Source organism: Cebidichthys violaceus, unplaced genomic scaffold, assembly GCF_023349555.1.
Source record: "Cebidichthys violaceus isolate CVI_PGR_0920_01 unplaced genomic scaffold, fCebVio1.0.p SCAF_1, whole genome shotgun sequence".
In the NCBI taxonomy this organism is placed as follows: Eukaryota; Metazoa; Chordata; class Actinopteri; order Perciformes; family Stichaeidae; genus Cebidichthys; species Cebidichthys violaceus.
The window spans coordinates 6,150,936-6,163,496 of record NW_027176262.1 but is presented as its reverse complement, the minus strand read 5'-3'; the positions used below and the strand labels follow the sequence as shown (position 1 = coordinate 6,163,496).

The 12,561-nt window shown below is 41.5% G+C and overlaps 1 protein-coding gene across 1 annotated transcript; it reads right to left on the bottom strand.

The window, feature by feature from the left end:
• Positions 1 to 549: 549 nt before the first annotated feature.
• On the bottom strand, positions 550 to 12,481 carry sgcg (sarcoglycan, gamma). The gene is made up of 8 exons (XM_068707975.1): positions 12,160 to 12,481; positions 8,101 to 8,302; positions 7,092 to 7,196; positions 5,973 to 6,060; positions 5,002 to 5,121; positions 3,506 to 3,578; positions 3,068 to 3,191; positions 550 to 2,026 (listed from the first exon to the last, which is right to left on the bottom strand). Exons 2-8 carry the CDS (start codon positions 8,293 to 8,295, stop codon positions 1,859 to 1,861), a joined length of 873 nt encoding a protein of 290 aa, XP_068564076.1. The 5' UTR covers positions 8,296 to 8,302; positions 12,160 to 12,481; the 3' UTR covers positions 550 to 1,858.
• Positions 12,482 to 12,561: the final 80 nt, after the last annotated feature.

Genomic DNA, 12,561 nt, shown 5'->3' with positions numbered 1-12,561 from the left:
AAGCCAAACAACCCCAAACATTTTCTAGATGTGGAGGAATATGAAGTCAATATACTCTGATTATTGGTATTGACATGGGAATGTCACAGCTGGCAGGGGTTGTATTTGACAGATACAGTTCAATTGTGGAATTGTGTCGTTTTAGAGTATAAAAGTTGTTTCTTTTAAGTCTAAACAACTTTAAGAAAACATTTGTATTCAGAGCCAGATCTTACACTTAAACAAAGGTCAAACCTGTGCTGCAATACTGGGACATACTGAATAAGATCAGAAATGCTGCTCTCTTTGTTTGCTGTCAATGGACGTACTACAGCACTTTTCCACTAGAGTGCATCAGAGAGTTAGGATGGATATATGTTAGGAAATTATCAAAACTGTTTCCATCAACACATGATAGCTTTAGTGCACAGAAGAACCCAACAGTGGACATTATGAAAATGATGAAATACATTAAGAGCCAGCCTTTTTGTTCATAAGATTGAACACAAAACATGAGACCAGTGTGCAGAAAAACACGTATGAGAATGAATAGCTCTGACAGATGCATCATAGAATAGCACAAAGTTTATTCAACATACAAAAATAAATACAGATTACACACTATCAAAATATGCCAGAACATATGTGAGAATTGCTAATTATCTACTTAGAAATACTAAAACAATTGTGAGATACTACTTATGCAGTCTTGCAGTTGAATTAATGCTAAACTCAATGCGGCCATTACAAAATATCATGAACTGAGAATCGTTATCTTACAGACGCAAATGTAGTTTATTACCCGTCATGCATATAGTGTAAAAATAAGGCATATTTGACCCAAAAGCACAACTGAAATAATACCCTTGTTTTCCACTCCAAATCATAAAGTACCCATAACTACATGTAGTCCATTAGAAATGTTTAGCTTTTGCTTTCATGTTAAGGTGGACGAAAGTAAGGTTTTTTCAGTCATAGACACTTGGATGTAAATGAGGTTGCTGAAGAAACAGACCAGCTTACTTGTAGCTAAGGTATCATTGCATGCTTATGTGGGGCTTAAAAATACACAGGCCAAAACATACATAATTGTATTAACTAAAAAATAAAAAAAAAATAAAAAATGAAAACACAACTGCACACACAATACACTAGTAACACTTCATGGTACCATAAGCACATGGTATTTTAATGTCAACCTTTAAATGTAGTTGAACAAAAAGAAACATATCTGATGCCTAGTGTTTTATCTGATTAGGGTAAAAAAAAAAAATTAAAAATTAAATCAATCTGAAGTGACAATGACAAGATATTTACCAGAATTTCATAATATTTTCCCCCAGTTAAATAAAAACATGCTGAACACCAAGACAAAAAAAAAATACATACCAAGGGCTTGGACCCAGAAGGGCATATGCAGACCAAAATAACATTCTGTCTGCATTTTAAAGATTTTTTATATTCCAAGCCCTTGATATGTGTCAATTTATTTATTGCACCACAAGATAATATTGCATAGGATGTAAGCTGTTTCCAGCTCCTCATTGCCCAGCCATGATACTGTGTGTGTAAATCTTCACAAAGCTCTGATGCTGATAAATTTGGAACGATGTGTTTCGGCTGAATGGTTAGAAGATCATAAATGCAACTAAAAGGATGCATTTCATGACGTCTCCAACATGTACGCCAGCAGGCATTTGTACTTTTACAGGCCTCGATGTGCCAGTGGGATCTTAGCTCTGAGATCATCAGAGACCCACTGTGGTATAAATATATTTTTTTTTTAAACTCCAGGCCGAATATAAACAGTTGTGCTCGCTGCCTCCCAGAAGACGCATCTACTGAGAGATGGAAAATCGATTACCTTGTCAGAGTCTTTCTAGCACTCCTGACTCTCGCTGCAAGTGGAGGTGACCCCAGCCTTGGACAGGAAGAGCTTGCCGCTGGGACAAACGCAGACCTCATAGAGACCCTGAGCGTTTCCAGAAACCCCTCCTTCGCTTTGGGGCAAGCTCGGCATGCGCACCGTCTCAGCATCCAGCACCAGCTGCACAGCAGACAGCATGGAGAGCAAGGGTCAATACAAGGAGAGACCAAAGAGTTGTATTGAATCAACAAAATATCACTGCTTCATTCTTTCCATTTAGAGCCGAGTGCGCACACGCACATGTACACACACACACACACACACACACACACACACACACGCACTCACACGCACTCACACACACACACACACACACACACACACACACACACACACACACACACACACACACACACACACACTCATAAAGACACAGTACACTGGGAGATAGAATCACTGCACTGATCCATAAGGAAGTTATGAGAATGTGATTAAAGTCCACTTTCACGTGGCAGAAAAACAAACAAACACTTAAAACCAGAGAATGTGAACATTTAAATAAATGATCCAGGACCAGTTCATTACAGATTAACACCCAGTTTTCTTCCCTACAGCAACAAAAAAAGAGATGAGGGTGTGTTATACTCCGCAACTACGTTGTCATATAAATGCGCTGCTTTACTGAGAGAATGCAGTCAAAAAGGTCAAATCAGTGCCTGTGATACAAATGCTTTAATTAGCCACATTCACCAAACCTCATCTAAACATGGAGAGCTCAAAAGGCAATGAACCCATTATAGCTTAGACAAGGCTTCATAAAGAACTCCTCATGCACACAAATAAGATTTACTGAAAGTCCAAAGATACAGCACAGTATAATGTCAGCGGCTTCCCTTTCCAGCCACAGGCAATGGGTACAAGTTTTACAACAAACTAAAGCAGAACGGTCTAATGAGCTCTCTCAGAGAAATCTTTAAGGTATTTTAGACAAAAACGTCAAAACAAATGGAAAATACAGAGCTACTGTCAAATTGCAGTAGAGTGAGGCTCACTTGGATGAAAAGCTCCCAGGTGTGACTGTGAGAGATTAGAGAAGCGTGAAGCACCATGTAGCTGCAAAAGCATACTGTATATATTTTCCCTTGGTAATCCAAATAAGATAAAAAAAACTGAAATGAAGTTAAGTTGAAGACTTTGGGAAGTGAACATTGCTTTTCTTACCAGTCCTATACTAGACTGCAGAATGATATCCATGTTAGAAGCAGCTTCAATGTTGCCGGCCAGCGCTTTGAAATGAACTCCTTTTGGTGCTTCCATACTGAGAGAGCGAGTAGGAGACTCCAACCTAAAACAAAAAAAGCTCAGTAATACAAGTACAGCCTCCTTCCATAATGTGTATCTGTCCTTTCATTTTTATAAACATGACAACATTTTGACATAGTATGCACCTCGGTAAAGACATGCTGGACAAAGGTGAAATTACAGGCTGATGTAAGTGTTGAACTTTGTAAGATTTTGTATTGCTTCAGTGGACATCATGCACATTTTGTTTAATGCAAGGACTTGACTCTTTTGTGAATATCTCCCTTATACTTCTGAGTTTTAGTCTAAATGCATTCTCCGGTAAAATGACCTGTACAAGACGGCCAGAATGCTCACCTCAGGTCTTTCAAAAGTTCAGATTTCAGCAGGGGCACCTCCACTGAATGCTGGAACAGGGCTCCTTCAGGGCCTGATTGAGAGAAAGTTTGTATCAAGGTGTGTAGACTGTAGACTGATCCTATAATTGTGTATGTGAAATATTTTCAATACTCTCAGAACTGCGCTGAGCTGTTCATTGCTGAAATGCACATTTTCGGTCATTTCCAAATCACCACTTGTCTGCCATCTATCATTCGAAATAGGCTGAAATAAGGGCTAAAAAAATATTTCCAACTACTTAAGATGAACATTTAATGAGCCATTAGAATTTGCAGCATCTGAGCACTACAGTCACATTTTTGGTCATAATGGCAGCATGGCACTAATGATGTCGGTCTGACGGTCCATCCACTGCTTTGGTCCAGACTGAAATATCTTAACGACTATCAATTCATGGTCCCAAGAGGATAATACCGACTTAAGTAATCCCCTGGTTTTAGTTATAGTGCCACCAGCAAGACGCATTTTTGTCTTTTAGTGAAATATCAACCACTGAATATTTTACATACTTTGTGTTTTGTGCCAATTAGTTAATTAGATTTAGATGGTAAACATTGGTAAGCATGCACTTGATTTGACTCAGCATGTTAGCATTGCCACTTAGCTCAAAGCACCGCTGTGCATAAGTACAGTCCAACAGAGCTGCTAGCAAGTGTGTAGAGTCTTGTTTTAACTGTGTGTTACTTCAATACGTGAAGCTGGTTTAAAAAAAAAAGAAAAAAGTAAGACTGGGCTGCTCTCCGTCGACCAAAATGGCCTTGGGTATAAATTTGCAATCAGCCGACACTGGTGATGACACCCTTCAACATGAATCAGCCACACAGAGTGTGGTCAGTGACCCACAACATAATCAATACACACACACACACACACACACACACACACACACACACACACACACACACACACACACACACACACACACACAGACAGAGGACATGACAGTAAGGTAGCAGGAAAGAAAAGATAGCCGGAGATGGCTCAGCCTGATAGTAGTCCGTTATTCTTTACCCTTCTACCCTTTGTTGTGTGATATTACAACACGTGTGTGGTACTGAGGTGTGAGATGTCTTTTGTGGCCTTAAAACTGGAGATGAAAAAAATGCTTGATTACAATCTTAATGTGATGGATCTCACCTACATGGCATTAATGCAAGCTCAGGTGTAGATAACTGAGCTCCTGACATTTCATTTATATGCAAGTGTGCTTTAGAGTATATCTAGAGATATCCATGCACTCAGCAGTGTGACATGAATGATTGTGAAAATGACTGCATCTGTCTTTGTCCTTGGTTGCTGGATTATTGCACAGATATCCGCCATCCAACCAAATTGCTCTTGTTGTGTTCACATCTGTCGTCAATATGGTCTTTTTGCCCCAAATCTGAAAAACATCTCCGCAAAGAAGGGTGCGATATATCCGAGGAAGCAGCAGGTGGCTGTCATTTGTATACCTGTGACTCGTAGTTTGTCTGGTCCAATCACAGCCTGGTCGCCATCTGCAGTGAACAGCATGTTGTCGTTGTGGGAGTTAATGAGCAGATTTTGATTGTGTCCCTGAGCCTCCGTTGGACCTGCAACAACAAACACAAACAAGAATACCTGAAGGGGTTTGAAAATATTACAATCAAAATCAAATCTCCCTCCTCCTCGCACTTTTCAAATCTGCAGCGCTTAGAGAATATAATAAAGCAGATTCAGGCATTGCTACGGGAAAATCTCAACCTCCTCACAGGCAGCGGCAAAAAAGTGAGTAAACAACCACTTTTTGAAAAGAAATGTGTAAAACAAGTAACAATACTGCTCAAACTGAAAGGTAGTGAAGGGTTAAGTCAAATAACCTCAGACACATTAACGTTCACAGGCCTCTAGAGAGACAAATCTTAAGCAGGTAGGTCAGTCAGTGAGATATTTAACCCACTTCAGCACCTACAACTGTGAACCGGCATGGTCTCTTCTCTAACAAGCAGTTCACTTTTTATTCACTGAGGGCCGAGATTATGCAGGCTATGCTTTTTACGGCTTAATGATCAAGGACACATAACGGCACTGTGGAACGCCGCAATTAGTTGGGTCATTTGTTGGCCTTTTAATTATGACAAAAGACTCGAACGCCGCCGTTGGCGAGCCATAAAAGACACAAATATGATCCTCCACAGGCCTTGGGGCCCTGTGCGTAATGTAGAACGACCCAGAAGCCATGGTAGAGAGAGGAATTGTGCATTTAATGGATTTTAAATGCAAATCGAAGAAATTATAAATGGAGAGACGGCTTCTTGTCACTGTTAATGTTGGATGAGGAATCGCTGCAGGACAAGTGCATGAATGACTTTACTATTTTCCTCATACATCAATGGGATACTTTGTGATGCATGAGTGCTCCATGTGTCCCTGTGTGTACACGTGTCCTCTTTCAGGCTCTTACCCACAGATAGCCTCCCTGTGACATCACCATTTTCATTGCGGGCATGAAGCGAAACATTTTCCGATGAGTGCACTAGAAGTGAAGAGTCCTGAAAAAAAGAAAGCCACTTTACCATGCTTTGTATATCCAACTGATACACGGTACATTTGCAACATAAAAAAATGTGAAAGAATATTGTTAGAATTTGACAACTTTATATAAGTTAGCTCAGGTTGGTTTGTGCTTTTTGTATTTAGTTCTTATTACTGGCTTATAAAATACATATGAAGCTTTAAAAAGTGATTTATTTAGTGTTTAGTTACAGCTTATAAACCCTTTACAATGGTGCCTTATTAGAAAGTTTCTTCTTTTAAACAAACCTGACAAACACTCAGTAAAAGTAAGCTTTTGTGAAATGTTTAAAATGAGGGAGCCTCAACAATAATTCACTATTGATCCTTTGCAGCTGTAAGGGAGCTCTGTTTACAAAAGAAACTAACTTTTCACGTGGAAGGCGAGGGGGATCCTCAATCTCATTAGACATCCATACACTACATTAGAGAAAGTGCCAGTCCATAAATGAGGAATACATTAACTTTTTTTAATGAGGCCCATAAAGAAGAAAGAACGCTAAAAAATTGCTGCTATGAGCAAGAAAAGACGAAACATGTAAACAACAGCAGCAAAGTGTTCCCATCTGCTTCTAGCAGTCAGGCCATAAACTACTTTCCACCGCAAATATCCCTGAGGTTAATGGAGAGCTCGCTGCACACCACGTGCTCTGTGTGGGACTGCCAAATCCAGTTTGTTCTGACACATCTCCCAAAAAAAGTAGAGTCAGAAATATGCAATTCACTCACTACAGCTGGATAAGAACTGCTCGATTGTCTGCAAGGAATTAGATTTAGAAGCCGACAGTACGTTTATTCTGCACAGATCCAACTCACAATCAGGTTTAAATTTGGTAAACAGTGAGATGCAATAATGGAAAGGCTGTGGGGCTACTTAACTAAACAAACAGAAGTATGCGAATGAGCTGGAAAAAGATAGAAAGGCAGAAGGTAGACTGGGAGAAAAAAAGAGGGATGGAAGAGTAAAGAAGAATGTGTGAAGAAAGGTGTGTGTTCCTGATTATCCTACTTCTCTGGAGTGGATCTCCTGAGCGTAGACGGGGAAAAGAAACTCCGACTCGCCCTCATCCAGCTTGACCCCATCTGAGTTTACCTGTAGGAGTCCCATCCCTTCCTACAACCAAAACAAAGAAACATGTAGTCAGGTGAATATTCAACGAGGCAGGTTTAAAAAAAACAACTTTATCTCTGAGGTAAGAGTCCAACATATGGCAGGTTAAGACATTAGAAATTTAGATTTTGTCATCCAACCACTTCATAGGTTTCCAAATGTGAATCGCTTAGCAATGGACTAAACCAGATAGTAGGTTTAGCTGTGCAGGAACTTCAAAACTGTGTTTGTATCCAAGTGTGTGTGAAGGTTTGTCGAATCCCTTTTTCTGCATGAATCCATGGTTGCCATCTGGACTTGAGAAGCAAACAAGACTGCATGAAATAGAAAAACAAACTATCCTGTTTCGACAGCCAAGTACCAGTTAATAATAGATAATATTACCGCTTCTACTGCTAATTATAAATATAATAAGAAGGATCATTGCGTCAATGTGATGGATACACAAGGCAAACAAATAAAAAATGATATTAGAAAGTGACGTAACAACACTGAAGATATAAAAAGAAGCATGGAAGAAAGAGAGTAGGCTTGAGGAACAGATCGATATGCCAAAATTAAGACGATATCTAGTCTCATATGTGTCGTCTTTTCCTGGTTTTAAAGGCAGCATTATAGAAAAGTAATTTACTGAACCTCACAGACTGCTCTAATATTTGCCTTTACCCACTTTGTCTTTTTATCTACATCACTGATGATTATTTATCAAAAATCTTACTGTGTACATTTTGTGAAAGCACCAACAGTCAACCCTGCAATATCATAATATAGTCGGAGTTATTTAGTCAAAAACATTGTGATATGTAATTTTCTCCATATAGCCCAGCCCTAGAAGAACAGGGGGGAAAGAAAGGAGCGAAAACTATCCCAGCTGAAAACACAGACTGCCAAGGTGAGTCATGCGTACCGTGTTGAACCACATCACCCGGAGGACCCAGATGGTGAGGGCAAAGTTGACCACCAAGATGATGATGAGCAGCAGGACGAACAGGTAGAGGCAGCGCTTCCTCCAGCCATAGATGCCGATCTTGTAGACGTGGTCGGGCACCGGCCTGGGCGAGCTGCTGCCCTGGGTGGTGGTGACATACTGCTCCCGCACCATCTGCTGGCTGGGCACATCGCATGGAGGCAGGTACACGGGCAACAGAAACAGATGTTGAAGAAAATCACATTTTGCTCTTTCAAGCTGTTCAGGCAGATTGGACGCGACATGCCACAGTGTTGGTGTCGTTTGTCAGGGGTCAGAGAATTAAAAAGCCCACGGACAGTAACTATTAATAAGTAATACATGTAGCTCATCTGGCTACACAGAATTATTTTGACAAAACCAACACTATATATTATGCAATCACTTTTTGTTTAAGTTTATGTGCAAATGGTTGCTTTTTCACACATCCAGCAGTAACAGAACATTAGCATTTATCTGAAATCACATTTCCAATGTTCTCCTTTAGCTCTCCACCAACTCTTGAGGGAAATATCAGAACCGGTTAAGAAACGTTACGGATAAAAAATATTAGCTGAAAGTCGCCATGTCTAGTAGAACTGAGGGGAACTGCAATGATGGGTGTGTTTGTCACTGATAATTAAGGATATTCTAGAGGGATTGTGAAGTTTGCAGTCATAGTGACAAGTAACATATTCATAATTATTATCTCCGCCTGGAGGATTATGTGATCGGTTGCGTGTGAGTGCGTGCACCTCTGTGTCTGTCCAACTGTAATTCTGCACAAACTGCATAATATTTTGGTGGCCAGTTATGGCTGCATGCTCAAGGACAATTCTGCCATCGCATGTCTGCCCGTCCTCAATGCTCTTAACCAGCCCTTTTCTGCTCTGAATCAAGTCATGAAGTTGATTTCCATCTCTGACAAGCAGCTTTTACACATCCTGTAAAATCTGAATGCACATACTGTATGTTCAGTTGAAGCCTTTACTTTTTAGATGCATACGTGCACACTGTCTAATTGCACCTCCATACAATGCCTTGTTCACAAAGTGCCCAGTATATCATTCATGAGCCCAGAGCTCACGCACAGACCCAGTGGATATCTGGCTCTTTGCACCAATGGAAAACTTGACAAAAATTCCAGCGTTTTTAAAGTCAGAAAGGAAAATGCCACTCATTACAGAGGAGAGGCAGTACTTTCTGGCCACGCAGCAGCAGGCCATCAGTGACAAAAACCAAGGAGATGAATGTCGGCATATTTCAAACCACGGCAAGTATTACAACAAACCGTAATTTTGTGTATTCAGCTCACGCGAGGGCCAGCGGAGATCCAACTGCAGGAGTGCAGGACCTGCGAGCAACCCCCCCAGTCAGCACATTTAGACCATCTGACAATGTGACAACAGGGAACCTCAGGGACAGATTTCACAATGACACTGTTAGTGTGCGTTTGAGCACAGCGGAGAGCCAAGGACCGCATGAGGCTGCAGAGGGGAGCAGTGTCACTCCTTTGAATAATCTGCATTAATAACCACGAGCTGCAGAGAAAGCTGCTTCCGTTCGAGGACAAGGCCTGGACAAAGTGCTGTCGGTTGTAGATTATTATGAGTTAATAAAAAAAAACACCCAGAACCGGCAGAAACAAAAACAGACCGCAACTTTTCCAAGCGACTAACTGTTCCAAATCCTCAATACTTTATAGCCACATCTAAAAACTTAATAGGAAAAGTTATCTGAACAAAGCTGTATAAGTTCTCTCAGCAGTGCATTACATCCAGTAGCCAGGCTGATTTACATACGGGACAGATGTTGCATCTTACTGCCACAGTAAAGGCGGTTTCCATCATGTTAAGAAGCCACTTTTCACACCAAAATCTATTTCTTCTTTGACATTAACAGATGTTCAGCTGGGTACATCATCGCGCTGTGACTCCCATGTGAAGGGCCTACAAGCGGAAAAGAGCCGACAGACTCTGCATACAGTATGAACAAACGGACATAAGTTGTGTTTCTGTAAATAATGTGGTAGATATTCCACCCTCTCAGCCAGAGGTGAGGGATAAAAAGCAAATGTGCTCGCTGCTGGAGTCTGAGCTCACTGAGGTCCAGGAGATGTTTTAGAGAGCCGATAATAAAAAGGCCTATAGTCGGCACAGCGCGTTTCTTGCCGTTTGCAGTAAACACAGGGAGGAAATGCGTTTGCATAAAAGGCTGAGTGTATTTCTATGACCGAACCCGCCTCTCCACAGGACCTGTCACATGGCCTGCAAGCCCAGCTGTGATGAATAGCCCTTATTTCACAACCAAACAAATGATTTTTCTATGGAAAAAAGGAGGGGGGGAAAAATGACTTTGTGCCTTTTCCACAGGGGAGAGGAGATTGAAGGTTGATGAGTAGTAAGTTATGTAAAATGGTCATTTCCCCCCTGCATTTCACCTCATTTAAATGTATCAAGCGTACTTGTGAATGAGCCATGATGACAAATTGAATATCCGTAACGCAGCAGAGAAAGAGTAAAGTAAAGGTGTATGCAGAGTTCTCCATTGAGGCTCAAAAGAGGACTAAGATTAATTACTGTCTGTTAAATTGACCTATTCCAATATCCCCGCACTATACCTATTAACCACCACAGATCATTTGCGTGTTAACATGTTGATCAGCCCACCCTGCACTTTGGGCAAATGAGTGGCGAGGGTGGGAGAGCTCTGGGTTTGTTCATTATGGCTTTAATGGATTTGATCTAACCCAGTCTAATGACTTTAAATGAAGGCATTAGGAGGACTCTGTACTTCTGCAACGGTGGGAAGAGGAAGCAGTTCTGAAGCTGGATCTTTAAAGGCGTCCTCCAGCTCCAGTTTCAGTGTAACCACCGGCCCCTCAGCCACTAACCGCTCCTTCCATAGCAACCCAAATAAAAACACTCCCCGAACAGTCCCACTGCTCACGTGCCAGGAATGCTCAATTTATAGGACTTTGATCGGAAATACAGTCTGACCATCTGGAGGAAAATAGTTTTCATCAGGCTCGTTCCTTTTTAAGCCTCCTGGTGATAAATCGGTTGCTTCAAATGAGATTCTCAATTTGAAACAAATATGGGTCCTATACCACAAGAGACAACTAAAATTCAAGTTTCAAAAAGGCACTGTAGACCTCAAACACAGTCCCTTGCTCCCAAAGATGAAGAGCACTTTGTTCAGGACTCTTAGCAGGACAATTCATCCTGCGGCAGCCTCTCAATTAACCTTAAACAAGTGATGCTCTCGGCTCGGCTCAGTCGCTGACCTCTAGGTGAGAGCAAGAGGACAGGCAGGCAAACTGCTGGTCTTGAATCCACGGAGTCCGGCTATAATTTAGACTCCAGGCTTCCCTCTGAGCAGAGTCCAAACGCCAAAAGTTTGAGTGAGTTAGGAAAGCTCAAATTGTGGAGAACGTTCGCAGAGGAGTACTCAGGAGTTCTGTGTGTGTGTGTGTGTGTGTGTGTGTGTGTGTGTGTGTGTGTGTGTGTGTGGAGTGAAGAGCGATCGAAAGCTGAGCACAGGGCTGAAGTTTGTGTCTGTCTAGCGAGTAGCCGGCGTCACGTCTCCACTCTGATGCCTTAACTTCTAAAAATAGGACACAGCATTGTGAACTAAATTTAAAAAGGCAGCACAGATACATATACACACACACACACACACACACACACACACACACACACACACATTACATGGGTATATAGCTAATGGAAAATAAGACGCTGTAGTATTTCATAACACAAAACATAAGTGAGGTGCTCTTAAGTTATTTTTGTATGCCAATATTTCTGGCCATGTATGGTAAAAGTAGACAGCCGGCAACCTAAAAACACTTTTTCCCCAAACTACAAAGTAGTCACAGCACAGTGAGAACAGAAGAAAAACATTTAGAGAAATTGTGCAGTAGGTGAAAGGGTTGCTTCTATAAACATTACCTTTAAAGACGAAGTTCTGAAAGAAAAAAGAAATTACTATTTGTGAAAGAAAAGGCAGAGCACTCACCGTTGTGTGTTCAGACACAGCGGTCCTCTTTCCTACGCAACGGTAAGCAGAGCTCGAGCTGGTAAGAGCAGCTGGAGAAGCAGCAGTGCTTGAGCCACTCACTCGTCTGTCAGCCACTCAACAGCTGCGTGCCATAAATCCAGCTCTGGAAGCGCCCTGGTTAATCACCACGAGACGGCGCTCCCACCACGACTCCCTCTGCCGTCTCAGGCTTCCTGCAAACATTTGAATATCATCAGAGTGTGTGTGTGAGAGAGAGAGAGAGAGAGAGAGAGAGAGAGAGAGAGAGAGAGAGAGAGAGAGAGAGAGAGAGAGAGAGAGAGAGAGAGAGAGGGGGGGGAGAATTAACCCATCAGTGGAGAGGTTCAATCTCTCTCACACAGAAACCATCCGTAATGAACA